Raw genomic sequence first — 21,865 nt, forward strand, 5'->3', positions numbered from 1 at the left:
ACCACAACTGGCCATTTTTGCCAACTCGTTGTAAACTTGGATGGGGAAGCTCGGGAGCTGCCTCCGCCCCCGGGGTCCTGCGCTCCGTGAGCGGCCACTGTTCGCCAGTAGGTCCGCGGCCGAAACTCCAGTAAAGGCCGTTTGCGTCCCACGTCCGCCACCCCGCGCACGCGCGGACTGCACCGAGCCTGTCCCAGCGCCAGGTAACCATAGAGTGCGGCCGGCAGGCAGAGGGGCCAGAATCCGGGGCCAGTCCGTCCCCAGCTTCCGGCAGCACCTCGCTGGGCCGGGGGCGGCGGCAGCCGCGTTTGCAGTTTCCATGGGGACTGAAGATGGCGCCGCGAGGTGAGATTCTCGAGGTGTGTGAGTCGCTGGTCCCGATCCCGTCAGGCCCTCCCTTTTCTCCCAGTGTTCGGCCTAAACCCTCCATTCTCGGGTGTTAGGGGGACATCACTCGTCACTTGTCCAGAGCCGGGTTTAGCTGCCTCACCCACCCTGAGTGCCCGAAGGTCTCGAGGTGCGGGTCTCCGAAATACCCCCAAATCCTTGGCTGGCCTGTTCTAAGCCAGCTCAGCTAGAATTTGCCGCGTGATCTCAGGCCAGTGCTGGTCTCTGCGCCCCGGTTCTCTTCCCACATAGTGACGAGGTTAGATTTTAGAGGGCCTTGACTTTCACCCCTGAAGCTGAAAGAGTCGAGTTTGAGGGTGAATCTGGAAAGAAGGGGATGGAAGGGACGCCTCCACACCCTGTACACGCACACGCTCCTCATTATCAGCAATCAGAAGTGCCCCAAGTGGCTCTTTCCTCTAGTTGCGACCTCGTGTTTCCTCCAAGTTAGAACCATTCAAATAACTGAGGTTGAGCTGCTCTCCAGCCCGTCTCTCTTCTCTGTGCTCTTATTTTCAGGTAAAAGGTTGTCCTCCACCCCACTGGAAATCCTGTTCTTTCTGAACGGGTGGTATTATGCTACATACTTCCTGCTGGAACTCTTCATATTTTTGTATAAAGGTAAGGTCTGGCGTTTGACTACCCTTGCCCCCACATACTTTCCCCACTTCAGCCCAGAGCCAACTCCCACCAAAATCTGCTTAGGTTTCGTTCTTCTCTGCCCCTCTGCAGCTCCTCTTCACTGCAGGGGAGAAGTCTCTTCATCAGATGGCTTCCTTGAGAAAGATTCAGCAGGAAGCCCCTCAGCAAAAATCTGAGTTTGGGAAATGTGGAGTTTCTCCATTCTGAGTCTCCTCCATCACCTCACTTGGCTGAACTCCTTTAAGCCCATTGGTGACCCTCAGGAGCTATTCAGCAGCCTGTGTACCGATGTACATCTGATAACTGTGGAGAGTGGAGCTCCCCCCCCCAAACTCTTGGAGTTAGGAATAAAACCCTATAGTAATGAGCCTGCCCTAATCAGACATAGCTGCACCATGAGTTAACAAATCCTGCAGCAGGCTAACAGATCCTGCCCGTGTCTCACTAAGTAGCTCATGGAAAGCTGATACGACTCCTGTTCTCTTTATTTCCAAGTGTGTGAGAGTGCATGGTGTTATACGTTGTGTGCAACTTCTGGCTTTTGTATTGGCAGGTCTCTTGCTACCATATCCAACAGCCAATCTAGTACTGGATGTGGTGATGCTCTTCCTTTATCTTGGGATTGAAGTAATTCGACTATTTTTTGGTGAGTGTTGTCCAGAGACTATTTCCATTCCTTCTGAGATGAGCTGCTATCTGTAACTTGATTAACAAGGAAAAGTGCATAACCTAGGTTCACAATAAGAGACTGGATCTGCTGGTATATCCCATTACTTCCTCTCTGAAGTTTCAAGCTGCTTCGTATTTTGCTTCAAGATTTACCTGTCTGTTGCTCTGTGGGGTCGGAGCTGGGCAAGTGGCTTTAGATATTAGATAATTCCTTCCCAGTTGTCTAACTGCTACAGGAGTGCCTGGTTCCTCTCACTGGTTGCTGGGAACTGAGATTCCCTCCACTCCTCTGAATGAGGATTTCTCTGGGAGAGGTTTTATGTCCCCAGAAATACAGAGCCATCCCTTATTAATTAGAATATCTCATCCCTGAAAACAGTGTTAAAACACACACTGAGGAAAACAAACAATTTGAACATATGTAACAAAGGAAAAAGGAGGCTCACATAAATCGCTAAGAAAAAGACAACCTGCTTTTAAAAATTAACAAGGGACACTAAAGGGCAATTCACATAAGGATAATTACAAAGGACCAATAAACATGATAAAATGCCCGAACTCACTAATAAAAAGCACATTGAAAACAAGGTAACATTTTCACCCATCAGATTAAAAATATTTCCAAATACCCAGTATTCGAATGGCTGTGAGGAACAGGTCTCTCTGGTCCCACACTCTTGTGGGTATTTATATTCCCACACTCTCTAGCAATATAAATTAATATAACCTTTTTGCTAATAGTTTTATCATATAAAATTCATATTCTTAGACCTAACAATTTCACTTCTAAAAACAGGTTGAAAAACACAAACACTTGGACAGACACACAAAGATATCTGTGTGAGAATGTTTATTGCCATGTATATTGTAACATCAAAACATTAGAAACAACCTAAACATCTATCAAAACAGGGTTAGTTAAATAAATTATGATCTTGAGTCAATGAAACTGTTCATCGCCATTAAAAAAGAGTAAAGTAGTTACGCATAGAAAGATGTCTAATTATGTTAAATGGTTAAGTAAGTTGCAAAACAGTATGCAGAGTATGATTCTATTTTTATAATAATTAGTAATATGTGACTATACACATAAAAAAAGTCTGAAACAGTATACATCATAGGCTATCTCTAGGAGGTGAGTCACGAGATCTTAGTTTCTGTATTAGCTGAAAAGTTTCTAATCATTATATATTATTTTTATAATTTAAAATATTTTCCTTAAATAAAGATCCCATTGTTCCCTGACTGGGAGTCAGACTGGAAGCAGGACCTTTCAGTAACTCCAAACCTACAGCTGTTCCAAAGCATCTAGTTTTTAATGCTGTGGGACCCCGTTTATAAATCTGCACATCCCTATTCAGGACCATTTTTCTCTACTTGCCAGTTCATCCCATCCCACCCCTCTTTCCGCTGAGGCCAAAGAAAGCAGGCCACTTGGAGGTGACTCCATGGCCTGTGTCTGACAGGTACAAAGGGAAACCTCTGCCAACGAAAGATGCCACTTGGTATTAGTGTGGCCTTGGCCTTCCCATCTGCCATGATGGCCTCCTATTACCTGCTGCTGCAGACCTACGTGCTCCGCCTGGAAGCCATCATGAACGGCATCTTGCTCTTCTTCTGTGGCTCAGAGCTGCTGCTTGAGGTGCTCACCATGGCTGCTTTTTCCAGGTACTTCTGTTTAGGGATCATTTCCTGTCACCTAAAGGTTGGGTTCCCATCCCAGGGAGGGATTCATTGTTCTAAAGCCTGAGGGGTCTGGAGGGGAAAAGGGTGTCTCTGGGACTGCCTTTCCCATTTAGGGTAGATAGTTACTTAGGGAAGGTATTCTCCTTGTGCTTTGGGGCCACAAGTCTTGGAATATAGAACAGTTCGGGCCAGCTGCTCTCTTCCACTGGTCTTTTAACATTTTGTTTTTTCCTTTCTGCCATCAGTATGGACAGGATTTGAAGTACAGAAATTTCAGCCAGCAGCCCTCACTGGCTGAGGCCACACATACATCTGGTACTTTAGCCAGACCAGTGAGAAATGGTGGGTCAGTGGTGTCCTGGGAAAGGTTGCAGCTTTTCCTCAGCACAGACATTTGGGCAACAAATGAACATAAGGCCACTGGGCACCATCTTCCAAACCAGGACCGTCAGCCTAAGAGACTCTTCTACACTTCAGTATAGGGAGGGGCAAGGCTGTGCCCATCTTGGCCCTTCTCAGAACCAGTTCCCTTCTGACCTCAAGTTCTTCTCTTTGATCATCGTGGCCAGAGCATCTTATGTGGACTGTGTAGGCGCCTTGGGCTTCTGGCAGGACCTGAGCCACGCACTCCCTGTGTGTGCTGTGCCACGTGTGTCCCACACAAGCACACCACGCCTCAGGACGGTGCGCTCCCAGGGCGATGCAAAAGCCTCTTATCCCACTTCTCAGAGACTGAGCTCCAGAACTTTTTTAGTAGCTTGTAGTGTTATTTTTCTACTCTCGTCATGAAACAAACATTATTTTATAATAAATACATATTTTCCTTTGTGGGGGTTGTAGCCTTTTCCTTACGGCACCTGCCCCTAGAATTTCGTCCACTCCAGGAGAGGGTGGAGACTATCCCAGCAGTGTGTTCTCAGCTGTGCTTAGTGATCCAATGTGGACAGCGATGAAGGTGTCCCACTGAGTTTCTTCCTGCAGCTCCAGCCTCAATCCCTAAAGTCACTGCCAACTTCTGTATCTTCCTCAGGTCTGTCATCCTGACTGCTTGTACTTGTCACCTCTGCCCCAAAGCCAGCATCTTGTCTCTCATTACTCTTAGAGATAATTGTCACCTTTCCAGAGTGAGGCATGAGTAATTGGAAGAAGCATACTCTAAACTTACCAATATTTTTTGGTCATTTGTTTTAAAATTTCAAGTTCACGTAAAAGGAACACATACTTTTATTATTTAAGCTGGAGAAATGGTGCCCTAGGTGAGTGTGTCGTTCCCTTTTCCAAGTAACTATCTGAAACTTTCTCATCTTGCATAGTAGAGGCCATTTTTTTTAGCCCCAAGAAGCCACCAGGAGCCATGACAGAATCCACTTTAGGAAACTTTGATCCATATGGCCCCTCTACTGTCAGATAAATCCAAGAATATCTGCTCTTACTCAAAGTAAAAAGTAATTGGCCTTTAAGCATTTCATGTTGATTTTTAACTGCTTATTTCCTGTGATCAGGCGCATTCTCATCCCTATGAAGGTCTCCACCATCCAAAGCACTGATGCTTTTTCTTGTTTCCTATCCTTTCTGTGTCCTTGTCTCCCAGCTGCTTTTTGGGTCCATCCAGAAACTATAGCAGACAGATCTAACCAAGCATGAAGCAGTAACAAAAAATCCGATAGGAACTTCCCTGACCCTTCAGTCACGTATCCCACTACTACCTTGATATTCTGCTGCTTCTCACAGTGCTTTTTTGTCTAGCCCTGCTTTGAAGAAATTGCTGACATCAAACTGCAGAGGAACTCTTTCTCCATGGCCTCCCTATTCCATTTATTTCATAGGTTAAGGTCACCCTCCAGCAACACAGAATGGAAGGCTCAGTTGGAAGTTTAGAGGTGGCTTATATTCAAAGGGACTTTAGAGATCAACTTAAATCTAACCCCTACTTTGCAGATTTAGAGATGAGGAAATAAAGCCAAGCATCACACAACTGGTTACTAACTGGTTAGAAACCTGGTCTTGTGTGTCTCAGTCTGGATCAAGGAAGTTCCATTCCTCAACAGATACCACATGAGAATGAACGGTTGAAAATGGGGATAGGATTAGGATGAGAAAGTCCTCTGATTTATTTTATGGTTATCTGAAAGCTTAGTGCATTGTTTCCCGTGCACGGCTTTTTAAGTGTTCATTCTTCCTGATGCTTGTTGGAGACACCTGTGTGGATGCAGTTAGTCACACCAGAGTAGAACGTCATACAACGGAAACTGAGGCAGTGGAGGACGGGAATCGGCGCAGCTAGTCTTTCAGTGTTAATGTGTCAGAGGCTGTAGTCACTGTAGCGTCAAGGGAAGCCACTATGCCCCATACAGACCTGAAGGACCAATATTCTGGGACAGTGGAGAGCAGAGCAGCCCTGGTCACAGGAGTGGCAGAGCCCTGCTCAGGTATCCATATTCATGCCTAGAACTGTCAAGTGACTGCAGCAGCCGTCTCTAGGGCTGAAGTCTTGGCTCAGTTCAGGAAGCACTTAGGACACACAGATTCAGATTTCTGGTTCTATGCTGTGACAGCAACTTGTAGGAGACTAATATTCAGTCATTGCCTGGCAGAGTATATTTAGTCCATACAACAACCCTGTGAGGCGGAAAGACTTGGATATCAGTCGATTTGGGTACTGGGCATTCAGCTTAAATAGTAAACTGGGATTTGAACCTAGAGGTGACCCAAAGGTCATTCATTCCCTTTCTATACCACCGTGGTAGCCCCTAGAAGAAACTGAAGATTGTATCTGCTTCTCTAAACTAGCAGTCCTCACACTTCAGTTACATAAGTCATCTGGGGCATAAAAAGTAGGTTTCTAGACTTCAGAGACTGATGCAGCACAGGAAGGCATTTCAGCAAGCACGGCACATGAGTGTGATGCAGACCACGGAACTCAGCTTGAGAACACTGGTTTACGTTCTGAGAGGCACTCCAACTTTCCTTCATTTCACGTCATAGACCCCCAGGGTTACTTGTTTTTACACTGATTGATCTAGCCTTTACTGGTCCCAGTAACATATTACATATCACCTGGTCTCTGACTTTTTATTGTTACTTGCCTCTTGTTCACCTTGCTTTTTTAAAAGCCAGCTTTCTGGAATCCCAAGGATTACTCCACAACATAAGCTTTCTAATCTGTATTTCCTCATACTTAGATAGCAATTCAGTTTACATAACATGCTCACATTTGTTATCTGGTTCTTAAAACATCTCTGTGTGGTGGGCAGAACAGCACTTCCATCTTACAGATGAAAAAGAGACTGCGGTTATGCTGCTTATTCAGTTAGACACATGGCGGAAGCAGGCACTAGTAAGCACATCTTAACGCCAAAGGGCAGGTTCTTCCCTTTCTGAACTAGGTGACACATTGGAGCTAAACTGTACAAGGTAGGACATTTATTCTGAGAATAAGTCTTAGGAATCTTTAAGGATAAAGGATGACTTGGAATTCTTCTTTAACTAGGCTGTTTAGATGGCTAAGGAAAAAGGCTAAGCCTCAAGGGGCACCTCCAAAGGTTTGCACAAGAGGTCCCCTAGGAGGTGTACCACACGCAACTACATGCCCAATGTGCAATTCCAGCTGAGAACTTGGGTTTCACTCCCCTCCCAAAGCCTCTACATCAGCCCCTGCCCATGTCCCAGACACCTCAACAAATCTATTCAATGCAGAATCCATGAAACAGCTCACACCCCATTTATTATTTAAAAATATTTTGTTACAAAAGGAAAAAAAATACAATGCAGTATAAAAGATTGACAGCGTCATCAAGTTTATTACACAATTTTCAACCTATCAGAAAGACAAACAAATCACCGACAACAGGGGGACGGGGCCTTGGCCTTTTTGAGGGTTGGGTTTTTTTTCCTTTTGCTATCAGGAAATAAAACTAAAAATTGTGTCATTGAGTAAAAACAAAACAAAAATGGGGAGAAAAAAATTCTCCGGGTAAACGGCTTTTCTGGTATTCTATATATATTTTTCTCCTTAAACTGTCACCTTACTTGGTTTTCTCTACATTAAAAAGACACCCGGAGCTGCTCTTGAGGATAAGCACATCACTTAACACTTGGCCGGCTAGGCAGGGTGCCATATTCTGAAGTGGAGGTGGGGATGGGGTTGGGGGACAGGGGGAAAAAAGCTACAAACCTGTAGCCTCTGTCCCAAGGGAATGTGCCTCTCCAACCCTGGGGGGGACTCCCTCAGTGACTGAGGGCTATGTCAGAAACGTGCAGGGAACAGAGGAAGGGTTCGGTCCAACTAAGTCTCTCCCCTCTGAGCCAGAAGGGTCTCCAGTGACCCTATGTCTCACATGCCACGTCTCTTCTCATGTTAGATGTCATGTGCCCTATAGATGCATGCAGAAGTAGCATCCATCACCCCATGGGTACTGCAGGACCCTGTTGCTGCTTCTTCCTTCAGCAGCAACCACATCACAGTCTGGATGTTATAGGAAAAGCAATTCCATTTGCCTGTGTAGAAAATGGCCCCCAAGTGGTGGTCCTTAGAACTCTGAGCTGAGCTCATTCAAATTAGGCTCCACTTCTTCCTTGCTCCTTATCGGAGGCAGCAAGTACCTCCAGGCAGAGCGAGGGGAGCTATTAAATCAATAGTCAAAAGGTGGAAAAATACCAAATTTGTGACTTTACCTACTAGTGCCAGGTTATCCCACAATAAGTAAAAGTATGTACCTGGAGGATGCAAGCCATGCTCACATCAAACCTGAAAAAAGAAAAGCCTATGGAAGTAGGCCATATCCTGCCCAACTTGCCTCCTTCCCCACTCCTAGAACTTCACAAGGGTTCTTCACTGCTGAGGTCTGATGTCCCCAACTCCCAATGGCAGTACCTTCCTCTAAAACAAGGAAGCAGCCTTCTTGGGGGAAGGGCTCCACCTGTGAAATGGAAAAGCCCCAGGGAAAGGGAACACCTAGTGGAGCTGGTTATTGTATGAGGCAACTGAGCAACAAGCAGTAGAGGATAGTAATTGGTTCTGCCAGACTCCCCACCAGAAAGCAACCTCATGAGGCTTCCCTGCTCGGGAAGTCCACTGAAGAGGCTGGGCAGCAAGGAGTTAAAAGGGTTTAGCCCTCTGGGAGGTCAGGGAAACAAACCATCAATATGTAAGAGGGAAAAGCAAGAACAGAAGCTTTTCATAAGGTAATTTCTGTCCTCATGGTCCCTCCTCAAAGGGCTGGGAAGAAGATAAAGGAGTTAAACAAAGAAGTGGTATGTTAGCAAGGGGTCTGGACCCTCTTGGCCCCATCATACCTAGTGCTGAGGGCAGGACCCTGGGCATATTTTGGCACACCCAGTCACTCTCCTAGATCCCACAGGAAGGATCCATTTTCTATGGGAAGGATGTCTTCCCATCAACCTCACCACTGAACTGCTGGAGAATCAGAAACTCATACGTTTCCTTGGACAAAGCACCATTCTCTATGGAGACCAGGGACCTGGACATGGTTTCCTCCTGTCTGCCACCCTCCCAACCACATGAAGTCTTTAGGTTCTTTCCCCTGGCAAAAAGGAGTGGGACTGGGAGGGCTGCCAGGCAATCTTCAATCCTGTAGGGCAGAGGGTATTCCCTGGGTGTCTGCAAGGGGTTAGGGGCTTGGAGGAAGGGGAAGGGGTGGAGCGGCCTCCGTCCTTTAGTCCTGATCAAGGTGAGGAGATGCAAGTCCATTAAAAAAACATCTGCTTCCAACCAGACTCCTGCAAATGAGAACATCAGAAGAGAAGAAAGAAAACACAAGTTAGAGGTTACTTTCTGATTAACAAGGGCTTATATAAATTATACTGGCATTTTCTAAAGCTACAACATAAGAAAGAGGGGATGGAGAAAGAGAGAATGCAAGCCTGGGAAAGTAAAAGACAGCAGAACTGTCTGGGAGTGTCTGGCACTGCGAGTAGTGAGGAAATGGTCGGAGGAGAAGCTACAGTGAACAGAGGAAAAAGGAGTGACATCTTACTTTAACGTTAGGGGAAAAAAGAGACAATGAAGTCTCAAAGCAGTCTGAAGAGACTTTGGCTGGAAAAGTATGGAAACTACTACATTTCAAGAGAAGTTGCTATAAAGGAGCATGGTGAATTTAAATACTGTTTCAGAGTATCTATTCTGAGCAAGTCGTAGCTTACCTTAGGGGAAGGGGAAAAATCTGGAAATGGGAGGTACAATGGTAAGAAAACAAATGTGTACATAACCAAATCCATTAACCCCCAAACACCCAAGAGGTTCTAGCAAGGAGCATGTACTTAACACAGGAAAACTCCTAAACTTACTTTCTTTTAAAGAAGCATGCACGCACACACACACAGAGCTAGAGATGTTCCAAGTTGTACAAAAACTCAAGAGATTTTAAGTTTTTCTCCAGATGACAGCTGTGGGTCAGGGACCAAGAAGCATACTAACACTAATCAGCAGTGATCTGGCCAGGCCAGAACAGAAAGCAGAGCACAGAAATAAAAGAAAATAATCAGTAGTCACCATCCAAGAAACCTAAAAGTGCAGTCAAGAATTTCTGCTGAACAGTAAAGCACTATTAAGCCACTTGTCACATCTCGACCAAACTTAAGGTGTCTAGCACACTCAGCCCTTGTTCCAGTGTTGTAGTATCAATCTGCAGAGAGTGGTCTGGTCAATCTTACCACATAGAACAGAACTGATAGTGAAAAGGAAAAAGGATTAAACTCAGGCTTACGATTTCTACTAATGCCCAAACTGACAACATAGCCTACACATAAGTGCTCACCCTCAATGTATGTATTTCTGTAACCTAGAGGAGCTATCCAAGAGACACCTGATCCTTCTACATTCCGCAATAGCACTATTTCAGCTTGGGATCCTCAGAATCTGTCATGGCCTCTGACTTCTCTAAACACCTATGCAGGCAGGTATCTGTCTCATTTTCTATAAAGCAAACTTAAAATCACACCATTTGGGTTTCTGAAGCTTTGCATTAGATCAAAATTGAACAGAATGCTCAGTTTTCATTGGACCAGAAGGATAAGAATGAGGTGACAATGACTATATTTCAAGCAGAATAATGTCCTAAAATAATGAGACAATAGCCTACAACTACAGTAAGTCAAAGCCACTGACTACCCAAGAATATCCTCGAATTCCAAAGCATACACACATATACCACAAGAGATGTAATTTGGGAACTGTTCCTACAAAACAAGACTCACGAGGATAATTAGTGCATCAGAAGTAAACTACAATTGAGCCTTCAACAATATGGGTTTGAACTGCACTAGTCCACTTACATGCAGATTTTTTTCCCCCAATAAACAGGAGGTTGGTTGAATCTGTGGATGTGGATCCGTAGAAACGGAGGGCTGACTGTAAAGTTATACTCGATCTTCAACTACACAGAGGTCAGCTCCCCTCCTCTATGTTGTTCAAGCTGAACAGCACCCAATTGTCGGAGGTTAATGGCTCCATTTTAGTAGTAATGTCTGAATGTAGACAGGAACCAAAATGGGTCAATCACACTGTAGGCCCCAGAGGTGGAGCCCATCCTGAGCAAGGATTGGATAAAGGCTGCTGCCTCTAGATGGAACACATCTTTGCTCTCAGGGAAAACCTGTCTATACAATATAAGTACTATTATTTTTCTAGCAAAAAGGTATACACAAAGCCTGCAAAGTTCTCAAGGTAAATGAGGCCCAGGCATCACCTCCCCAACATGAAATACTCCTAAGTCACAACTTGCTAACTACAGATGGAATTAAGAGTCCCCAGAAGAGAATGTGAGAAATTGCTATTTTTTGGGTGTCAGGCTCAGTTCTTTTGGACTAATTATCCACATAGCATAACCAACATATCTAAGGGGTGACCAGGAAAAATGGGGAATTAGAAAACCTGCCTCAAAAGTTAATCTTACTAACTTGTCATAGGCCAGCACCAGCCAAACGACTGTTTTCTGGAAACTACTGGGTTATAGGACTTTTCAGTTATCCAACTTGAATCACACTCATAATGGAAAACACAATTCCATTTTACAGATGGAAAAAATGAAGCAAGATAACAGCTAAAGCCTCAGGTTCAGATCCTCAATCCTCAAAGTACTAATGGTCAGTGGATCCCACAATTTCTCTGTCAAAAGGCTGTTAGGAGCAAAGTCACCAGGAATAGTGACATGCAGCTACATGTTCTTTTATGTTTTGTTTGGGTTTTTTCTTTGGTTTTTTTTTTTCTTAATTAAAAAAATTTTTTTTGTTTTTGTTTTCTTTTGTTTTTTCCAATTTTTTATTCTTTTAAAAACTTTTTTTGTGTTTTTTGGGGGGGTTTTGTTTTTTTTTTCTTTATTTTGCAGTTACATGTTCTGACTACTAAGCTGAGTGTGGCTCCAGAGACTGTAATTCATGCTTTGCACAAACTAAGCAGTACCTCCCTGGTCACTCTTATCTCAGCGCCAAAGGACACACATGATAGGCTGCAGGATGAGGGAGGGAGTGACTGATGCCAAACCCACAAGCAACACCAGCAACTGTGCTAGTTCAAACAAGAGGACGGAAACACTGCTCCTGGGACAGAAGGGGTGAGACCGATCAAAAGACCTTTTCTACCCCCTCCCTAAGACTGAATCAGACCAAAGCTGTCTGTGGGCTCCACCTCTCTCGGAGTCTGCTCTTCTGGAGGATATATGGGCACCTCCCCAAACTCAGCCTATTGCAAAATCTAGAAATTCCACAGCCTAACTGCTGATTTTCTGAGGGGTATCTTAGATTTCTGTGATGTCAAGCACTCCAAGACTTTGTGGAATAAATGAGTGGTTTAAGAACAGAGAAGGGAGGCAGGTAAAAACCTGTTAACTTTTCATTTTCCCACTTACCTGCTTTCCATAGAACAAAAAGAATTCCCCGCAACAATTCCACTTAAGTTAACAAAAGATAATGCCAAACAACAAAGTAGCAGTCAGTAGCTGAACATAACAAGACTCCTTCTCTTGTTTGTTAGTAGGTTGTCACTAGGCAAAATACCACAGTTTTTCAACTGTTTACAGTCCAGCTATTGCCTGTGAACTACAGGCACCCATAGGAAGTGGGGAGGGTTTCTTATCTCTTTTTCATCCAGTCATCCATCTATCCACCTCACAGATACCAAACACAACTATTCCTTCTCTTCACCCTCCTCAATTACCATTACTTCAGACCACCAGCTCAGCCAAAAACCAAGAACATTTTCCTAATGCACTTGATATGAAACTACAAAATTGAGAAGAGACCCCACAGTCAGCTGGGATCATGCAATAACCTTCAGGAACCACAAACAGATCATCTTAGCCAGTGTCTAGATTAGTTTTAAAGATCTCCACAGAAACAGTCAACAACTGCTCCTGCTTGCTTATATACTAGAAACAATCTCTGCTGGAAGCTTGTCTTCAGTTGGGATTGCCAAGCTGGTGGGATATAACCTGGAGCCTGTCTGAGAATGAAAGTAACAGAGCTGGAGCCCCTAGATCCAGTCAAGCCTAACTCAACTTTTAAATTACTTCGGTTAATATAGTTCCCCACCCTCAATTCTCCTGCTTTTGTTTTGCTTCATTAAAAAAAAAATTGCTGTCACTAAGTTCTTCCAAAACAAATATATCCTGCCACTGAATTATCCTCCACATCGATGCTCAAGCTCTAAAGGTAATTTTTTTTCAGATCAGCTTTCTCCTCTCTGACTGAAGTATCTTGACTTTCAAACTCTAATAGATATTAATTCTTAAAATCATTAGTGCTGCACCTTGAAACCTTGCACGTAGGCGATGATCTTACTTTTCTGTCTTGATCAATTTTCCCATTTTTTCATTTGAAAGTTTGGAGGGGTTAAAATATAACAATGATAATAACAATAGCTATCATTTATTGAGAACTTACTATGTGACAGGTACTATGAGTGCTAAATGCTCTATATGGACTAGCTCACTAAATACTCAGCAATCCAGTAAGACAGTTGCTTTATTGTCTTCATTTACAAATGAGGAAACTGAGGAACAGAAAGTAGTGTGGCTGGAGGAGCTGGGATTCACACTCTGGCATCTACCTGCCGACACTGTGTTCTTTGCCACTACACCATGTCGTCTAGGATATAAGGTTAAGGCAGTCAAAAAACAAGCAAAAATAGCTTAATCTCAGGTCCATCTCAGGGTGAGACTCCTCAGAAACAAGCAGAAAATCTGCCCTCCTGAATTTTTCATAACCAAGTCCTCCCGTCCCCTTTACTTGCTCTATAAGGAGAGAGAGAAATCTTTACTGTTTCTTTCCTTAGAGATTATCCACCAGCCAGCAGTCGGGCTCTGTCCCACCTTTCTCAGTGGTGCCGGTCCCGTTCTCTATCCCGGTGTCTCTCGTGCTCTCGGTTCCTTTCTTGGAAATAATCATCATGCCGATCTTCGTTATGAAGCAGGTCTCGGTGCCTCCTGCTGCTCTCCCGGGACCGGCTAGGTGACCTCTCTCTGGACCGATGTCTTTTCCTATTAGAAAGATCCTTCAGCCTCACTCAGAGGACCTCCCTCTTCTTTCCAAGAGTATTGGGTTTTGGTATTTTCTAGTATTTGTCTAAAGCTTTCTTCTATTCTATCATGGGCCCACTGTCTGAGGATGTTAAAGCTCCCTGAGGACTAGTCTTTTTGGAAAAACAGTAACAATTAAATTTGTTGAGATCTTACTAATGTATCAGGCACAGTGCTAAGAGCTTTACATGCATTATCTAACCTAATCTTTACAACAGGTCTGTAAGAACTACCATTGTCCCCTTTTTAAAAATGAGGCTTGGAAAGCTGAGTAACTTTCAAACTCAAAGTCATACAGGTGGTTAGGAGCAGAACTGAGATTCAAATCTGAGCATGTACGGCTCCAAAGCCCACAAACTACACCAGTCTGTCTTTTTTTCTAAATAGGAACCACTGCCTCACCCAAAAGATTCCAGACATTACAACATTTATTAATGTAAATGTTTGATTAATTTCTTCCCCTTAAAGACATGAGGGCTAGGTCTGCTCTTTCAGCCAGGTCCTTGCCAGATACCCTGGGCTCCTTTCCTCCCCCTGCCAATCCCTGGAAGAGTGCTGCTCAGGGCTGGCTGGCCACCGAAGTAATCAACTCACCTGGACGAGCTCCCGCTGGCACCCACACTGTAAGACTTGGCTTCAATGCCATGAAGACAGTCCTTAAGAGAGGAGATGAGGACACGGCAACGCTCATCATTGGCGACCCGGGACTGTTTGATAACAGCAATGGCTGTGAGCAGCGTCTCAATGGCGTCACTGTAATCCCCTGACAGGGGATGGATGGGAAAGGCCAAGGATGAGCAGAGGCAGTAAACTAACTGACAAAAAGGAGAACTTAGGACAAAAACCAAGGGTAACTAGCTGTCCCACAAAACCACGGTAAAATGGATGAGGCAGAAGTGGCAGGTATAAAACATATGGCACCTATATTCCAACAGTCTGGAATCAGACTGATGCTCTCAGGTACTGCTAGTGGATGTATAACCAGCACAGCACTGCCTGAGGGCTATCTGACAGCATCCATTAAAATAAACAATGTGCATACTTTTTGACCCAGCAATTCTAAAACTTTTCTATTTCTGTTCTCAAGTATGTATAAACAACGTTTGTCTCAGTGTCATTTGTTGTATTAAGGAATCACAAACAACTTAAAAGCTCCTTCGATAGGGTTTGAGTACATAAATTATAGAACACTGGTTCTACAGAATACTACATAGTTGTTAAAAAAGCATGAGGTAAATCTGTATGTAAACAAAGCAATCCAGGTGAAAGCGCTTAGCACAGTGCCAGGCACACAGTAAGGCCTCAATAAATGTTAGGTATTAGTTGATATAACATATTCAGAATACTTTTTTTAAAAGCTGCAAGACAGTATTCCATTTCTGTAAAAACAATCAGAACTGTATATATGTTGTTATATGCACAAGAAAAATCTGGAAGCTAGACATCAAATTGTACAAGGTGGTCTTATTGATGGTTCTTGTATAGAGGCCTTTCATTAATTAACGCTGCATATTTATATGTCTGAAGTATTTTAAATCTATAACCAGATATGTGTATACATTCAAGTATTATATATCTAAAACATGTATGTTGGGTGTGTATATACACACAAACATATTTTTAATTATGCTGCCATCAAGAACTAGCTCCTCCATTCCTCACATCTGAGCAATGCTTGGGGCTCAAGGACAGTGGCAGGAATGGGTACTTGCAGAATGCTTTTCCAAATTAAAGTTTTTCTTGCTTTTCAAGAGTATTAAGGACAAGATAGTACAAGGAAAACATGAAACCAGATGGGTCCAGTGATAACGAGGACTAGCAGCTTCCTCTGTGCAAGGCAACAGAACAGAAACTATGGAGGAACTGCGATAAGTACACTAGGATTTTGGCTCTACCAGGGTAGGGAATTTTTGCCTATTTTGTAAGCATTCAATAAATATTTGTGGTTTGAATGACTGGAATGAGACCAAAACAAAGGGAGACAGAGATTAAGCTACTGATCATCTCAATGTGAAGGAACTGATGGAAGAACAATGATTGTTTTCTTTATATCTGACTTGCTACAGTGAGCATAGATTTTTTTTAAATTCATTTATTTATTAATGTATTATTTAATTATTTTATTGGGGGGGGTAATTAGACTTTCTTATTTTCAGAGGAGGTACTGGGGACTGAACCCAGGACCTCATGCGTGCTAAGCATGCGCTCTACCACTCAAGCTATACCCTTCCCCTAGATTACTTTTTAATTTAAAGAGATTTACTCAGATGTTAGTGAAGGTTTCTGACAGGGAAAAAAGAAAGAATATATATACTTTTTGTCTTTAATCTATTTTGGATTCAGATTCTGAAGCCAAAGATGAGAAATTATAGAAAATGAATGATAATGGAAATAACTTACTTCTTAGAAGATCTGACAATCTACATCTACATTCATGTGGGAAACTCACAGGGAGTATAATTAGTGTTACGATGTGAAACTTAGACCAGAACCCAGAAACTTCCTATATTCTCTTCTCTTAGGAACTAAAGATTCTGTGCCCATGGCTCTCAAAGACATGGCTTCTGGTTCTGCCCAGTTACTACTGACAGGAGGGCAAGTTATGACACCCGATAGACTTGTCTCTTCCTAGGACAGGCTACACAGAGGCCACCAGCTCTGCCTCGATCCCCAAATGTAATCAGATTCCACATCAAACCATCATCTAGTTGAGGCATCAGTCCTAAAAACCCAGGGTCAACACTTGGCATTGGACTCACTACATAGATACTAGATCCACTGATCAACCATGAAAATCAAGATCTCCATGAGGCAGGAATTTCACTCTACAACACCACAATGAGATAATATTAAGTTACTTATATTCTAGGCACTAAGTTGGTTTTGATGGGGCAGGTCTAGACACAGGCTAAATAAATAGCACCAGAGGAGCTTCCCAAAAGCTAAGAAATCAGGTTATGTATTGCTTTTCAAAATGTGCCACTCTTGAGAATCTACCAGTGCTCCAACTTTATCTTGTTGAACTTCTTGCCAATGGAAATAACAGAACAGTGGGAAAACTAAAGGTAAGGAGAAGGCAGCAAAGGTAAGGATGAGTTACCTGCACTGGCTCCAGATACCGCTTTGGAAATGGCACTGCTGGAAATTGCCCTGTTCCGCTTCATGATCTCTTCAAATTCTGCTTCACTCACTGTAGAGGGCGGAGGGCCCGAATCTCGGCTGCACAGAAATAATACCATTCCTGATTGCCCACACCCCTTATTAATTTTACCATACTCTAGAATACCATGTTATTTAATTATGCTGTCCTGAATAATGTCTTAAATGGTTCCCAGCCTGTTCACATGTTTTATGTGTTCATGCTCTCTTCAAAGATAGGATTTATGTCAAATAATTTTGTAATTTTGGCATGACCCAATAGTGCTAGACATTCATAGCATTCCTAACAGTGACAGAGCACTCAATTTAACTGATCGCCTAAAAGGGATATGAAGGACATGGTTTGAGTCGAGAGGTAAGATACAAACAAAACACCACACAAAAACATTCTCTAATAGTTAACTATTTCCCAGGACTCAATACTATGACAACAGAGTTTCCACAAGGAGAAACACAAGAATTCAGTGCTCAGTTACTTCCTCAGGGAGAACAAAGTGCTTAACACACTGTCTACCCTACTATGCCTGGCTCAGATCTGAAAGGAACAAGATAGTCCTTACCTGCCGTGGTGGTTATAGGGTGCTGAGGCCTTCATGTAAGTATCTGGTGGAGGCCCCACTGTGGCGTTTGGTGGGGGGAAGAAGGCTGGATTGAGGTGAAGGGCAGGTGGGATGGCCCCAGGGGGAGGTACAGCCAGATGAGGAGGTAATCGAGGAGGAGGGGGCATGAGATGCTGGTAGTGGATGCCAGGAGGAGGAGGAGGGACCCCAAAGCTTGAGGAGAGAGGTGGTGGGGGTGGAATTGGGGGTGGGGGCAGACCCATGAGGGGAAGGGCTGAAGGAGGGCGATTGAAGTAGGGCAGCACACTGGGAGGCTTATCCACACGGGCAGATGAGGGTACAAGGTTCTCAGAGGGTGTGGCCCGTCCATCAGCAGAATCACTAGAATCCCTGGAGTGGGCCCGTGGAGGTATTCCTATGAAGCAAAACACAATCACTGTTACTGCCCAAGCTTTAAACATAACTACAGGACCAGCTCATCCTTCAGCAAGAGTCATCTGACACCTTACTGAGGAAGGTGACAGGTAGCTGAGAAAGAAGGTAAAATCATCTACTGTTTTCCCTTTGGCCTCAGACAAAAAAGTCAGAGGCAACTTAGTTAAGACACAAACACAGAAAGCAATATCACTCAAAATTCTGTATGTCAAAGAATGCGCTTTACCAGAACTCTTACTGCTTCACACTTAAATTATCCTTAGATTTGCTTTTACATTTTTAAATGCAGAATGATCCTAACAGCCCATGAAAAAAAATGACTGTTGAAGTATGCTCATTACTGTTCAGCTGAACTCAAACTGATCTGAAATCTCATGTTGCCTAGTAAAGAGTTCAGGGACTCTCTCCTTAGACTACTAGTAGTTGACCTTCCTTATCCTGCTATACACTTGAAATTTTCTCTTTGCCATGGCACTTTGGCCAGGGAATTTGGGGGAAGACAGGAAAGGGCAGGGGATGGACAACACTTCTTCCATACACATGCCAAAACTGGTAACTGGGATGGGGAAGAGACACAGAACAAAGAACAGAAGACTGGAGGTTAAATGAGAGAAAATGGGAGAAAAGCCAAGAAAAGATCTGCGCACAGAATGAGCAGATGGCACGCAGCTGACATCAGGGACTCCTAGCAAAAGCTTGGTACAAACATGCCTCAAACCTGGGAAACTCCCACTACATTTTAGTGGCCCCAAACCCTCTACCTCACAGGGCAGCCTATCAGGAACATCTTCTTAGCATGCTGATACGGTGTTGTGCACAACAGGTGCTCAAAACATGTTTGTATACAGCTGGAAACAGGACTCTGACACTGTCAAGTCTCTTAGTTAAACTTGTTCTCTTTTTCCAATTTAATAGTCTAAGCCTGGTTAACATGGACTCCCACAGAAGAATGTGATCACGTGGCCTTGGGGTCTTAGAGGTAGAGATGCCATTAGCAGACAAGTGTGAAGAGAAAGAAGAGAGCTCCTTACACAAAAACTTGTTAGTAAAGTCTAACTCCTGATTAAAGCAAAAGGTGGAATTAATTCCCTTGGCAACCACCTTGGTTTCTCTAATACAGTCTATCCCAGTGCCTATCAGAGCATTCTCTTTTTTCATGTCTCAAACACATGGCAACTTGCTTCTTCCATGAGTTCTCTCAAAGTGAAGAAAGTTGTTAGCAAGTGTGATCCTCTGTAAGTTAGCCACTTTCCCAGCTACTGTTCCCACATCTGCCAGGGTTCTTTTTGTGTCTATTACTACAAATCCCAAGAACAGTAACCATTTTTCAGCAGACTAAGCCAACAAGTTAGTGAATTAACAGAGTCCATCAACACAACAGAGCAGAAAAACACCACTCAGTCACCACCTTTCTTCACTTTCGGTAAAGAAAGGTAACACTGAGGAGTAAATAGCCTTGTGGTGCTAGGACTGTTATCAACAGTGCAGCTGTGAAATTATGCATCTTTAAGAAAATCGAAAGAGGGCTGAATCACAGAAAGACTCTGAAACAGAATGGACTTCGAAAATTCAGGTTATCAGGGAAGAAAAGCGTGTGCCTTCTAACCCAGAGCAATAGGAGTTCACAATACATCCGTCTAGGCTTTCAATCTAGTTATAAGAACATAGCTTTTCCTACGCAAGAGTTAAGTGGCCATATTTCAATCAATCTATACAAGGTCCCAGTGGACTTCCCAATCAATACAAGGCACTATTTTGAGAGTAAGACCTAAGCAGTGACAGAATGTGGGTGATCAAACTTTGCCATCCCTCCACTGTAGTAAAAGAAAAGTAACAGCAGTTGTCTGTTTCAGGCAGGGCTTAGTAGGGCAGCTGCACCTTGTAAGGTCAGGACAGTCCAAGGCTGGTCCTCAGGTTTTGAAGGTTCAGAAACTTGAATTTAATAGTTCACCCAGGGGTGACTGGACTCTAGGAGATTGATTCACGCTATCCAAACTCACAAGAGACTGATTCATAAATCAGAATGCCAATTTATTAATTTACAATGAGAAATATAACTGCCAAGCAGACCGGAATACTTGTGTCGGCTGGTCAGCGCATTCTCTTCCCAGTAGGAGAGCCTAGTTGGGAAACCAAATTAGTATCAGAAGGCGGCTTGGTGAGCAGAGTCAGAATAAAGGGAGTAAGGTGAGCCTAAGAGATACTATCTCAGGGTAAGGCAGTATGATGCAACTTTATTTACTAACAGCAAACATTTGCCAAGCAGACTGAAATAGCAGGTAATCGAGAGGGTACCCATTCCCCTGGACAATGCTGGAGAAACACTGTTAAATTCTTACTCTCCAGCACTCCTTTTGGTCGATTCCTTACAGAACATCCTTCCAATGTATGTTTATAAGATTACAGCCATCTTTATGTACCATACTTGTATTTTAGGATGGTTGCTTCTTAATACCTTATAGAGAAGCATGTCTTACAATTAAGCCCATTCACTCTACACTGATTTTTTTCAGACAGAGACATAGTTTAGAGCTGATGGGAACTTTATACATTGTATGTCTAGTTCCAGTAGGGAAGTAGGCCCTAAATAGTAAAGCACCTTGCCCAAGGTCACACAATGAGTTAGTGGCAGAATCGAACTGTAACCTGAACCTACCTGACTCCCAGCATAGTGCTCTTTCTTTCTTGTACACAAGCCTCATTTTTTTGGCTTACCTACTGCCACGCTGCGACCCATAATCACCACCACCCTCCCCAAACCCCTCCACATTGTAGGCCAAGCCTACACCACAGAAAACAAACCCACAAACTTCCCCCACTTCATACAGATTGTCTCCACGTACCCCCTCTTGGGACTCGGACGCACTCACGTTTCCGAGCCTGTGCCTCAAACTGTGACAGGTTCTGCCGGGTGGCCGGCCTCACGTCCACTTTTTCTCCATTAAGAACTTTTCCTGGCAGAAGTTCCAACAATTTGTGGACAGAGTTTTCAGAGGCAACCACCACCTCAGCATACCTTGAGGAAGAAAAATTTTAAATGAGTGAGATCTACTAGACAACCAAGAGAGGAACACAGAAATTCCCTTTCATTTTTTGTGAAAATTGGTAAAGCAAAGGATATCTTGCTAATATTAAACACAAAACTACCAACAACAAAAAGGTGTCAGCATAAAATTTTTCTATTTATTTGGAATTAGAAACCAGTTTTCTCTGCCCTTCAATGGATGGATGTTCCCCTACATTGCAGCTAGGTCCCCATTCTAAGGTAGTTTACCAAAACCAAGGCAGTAAACTGGGCCAGGGGTGGGAGGGATTAAATTACAGAACCCAAGTAACAGTACACATCTGTTATCCCAATGGTTACAAACTAACAGGGGCTTCTCAAATCCAGACCTCACCCTTTGGACTGGCCATTTGCTCGATTCTCTGCAAATTTCAACTCCACCACATCATAGACTCCTATAGAGCGAATAACCTGGATCAGCTGCTGGTCTGTGGTCCACTGGGGCCGGCAAGATGGAAAAGGAAGAAATGTCAAGAGCTACACCCCCTGCCCCAGAATGTTCCAAACCCTTCCCCCAGCCCCAGAATGTTCCAAACCCTTCCCCCAATGCTAGGATTCTAGTCACAACCATGACCTCCCACAGGAAACCCAGAAGGCCACCAAAATTTCAATTGGTGCAGGCTTTTCCTATTGTCCTCACCCATACAGAATTCCAAAACCACCCACCCCTGCCCCAATCCCCATCTTCAGAGACTAAGAGGATTAAAATCTATTTTAACTTTGATTGCCAT

At 43.6% G+C, this 21,865-nt stretch overlaps 2 protein-coding genes across 6 annotated transcripts in view; one reads left to right on the forward strand and one right to left on the reverse strand.

Moving 5' to 3' along the window:
- TMEM216 (transmembrane protein 216) overlaps positions 1 to 21,865 on the forward strand; it is a 27,231-nt gene continuing 5,366 nt past the window's right edge. The window contains exons 1-5 of one of the 3 annotated variants that reach the window (XM_006173173.2): positions 192 to 345; positions 907 to 1,008; positions 1,583 to 1,675; positions 3,165 to 3,366; positions 3,630 to 3,971. In XM_006173173.2, coding sequence (XP_006173235.1) covers positions 333 to 345; positions 907 to 1,008; positions 1,583 to 1,675; positions 3,165 to 3,366; positions 3,630 to 3,645 — 426 coding nt within the window. In that variant the 5' untranslated portion in view covers positions 192 to 332 and the 3' untranslated portion in view covers positions 3,646 to 3,971. Of the gene's footprint in view, positions 360 to 906; positions 1,009 to 1,582; positions 1,676 to 3,164; positions 3,367 to 3,629; positions 4,217 to 21,865 lie in introns of those variants that run through there. The other 2 variants (XM_006173175.2, XM_032489552.1) reach the window with 2 other exon arrangements.
- Positions 7,090 to 21,865, reverse strand: part of CPSF7 (cleavage and polyadenylation specific factor 7) — a 22,094-nt gene continuing 7,318 nt past the window's right edge. For 2 of the 3 annotated variants that reach the window (XM_032489544.1, XM_032489545.1), the window contains exons 4-10: positions 21,469 to 21,572; positions 20,914 to 21,086; positions 17,636 to 18,050; positions 17,017 to 17,135; positions 14,511 to 14,679; positions 13,710 to 13,877; positions 7,090 to 9,123 (exon numbers count right to left, since the gene is read on the reverse strand). In XM_032489544.1, the coding sequence (XP_032345435.1) occupies positions 13,715 to 13,877; positions 14,511 to 14,679; positions 17,017 to 17,135; positions 17,636 to 18,050; positions 20,914 to 21,086; positions 21,469 to 21,572 (1,143 nt within the window). In that variant the 3' untranslated portion in view covers positions 7,090 to 9,123; positions 13,710 to 13,714. The remainder of the gene's footprint in view (positions 9,124 to 13,709; positions 13,878 to 14,510; positions 14,680 to 17,016; positions 17,136 to 17,635; positions 18,051 to 20,913; positions 21,087 to 21,468; positions 21,573 to 21,865) is intronic. The other variant, XM_032489546.1, reaches the window with a different exon arrangement.

The sequence above is a fragment of the Camelus ferus genome, chromosome 10 (genome assembly GCF_009834535.1).
Source record: "Camelus ferus isolate YT-003-E chromosome 10, BCGSAC_Cfer_1.0, whole genome shotgun sequence".
Lineage (NCBI taxonomy): Eukaryota > Metazoa > Chordata > Mammalia > Artiodactyla > Camelidae > Camelus > Camelus ferus.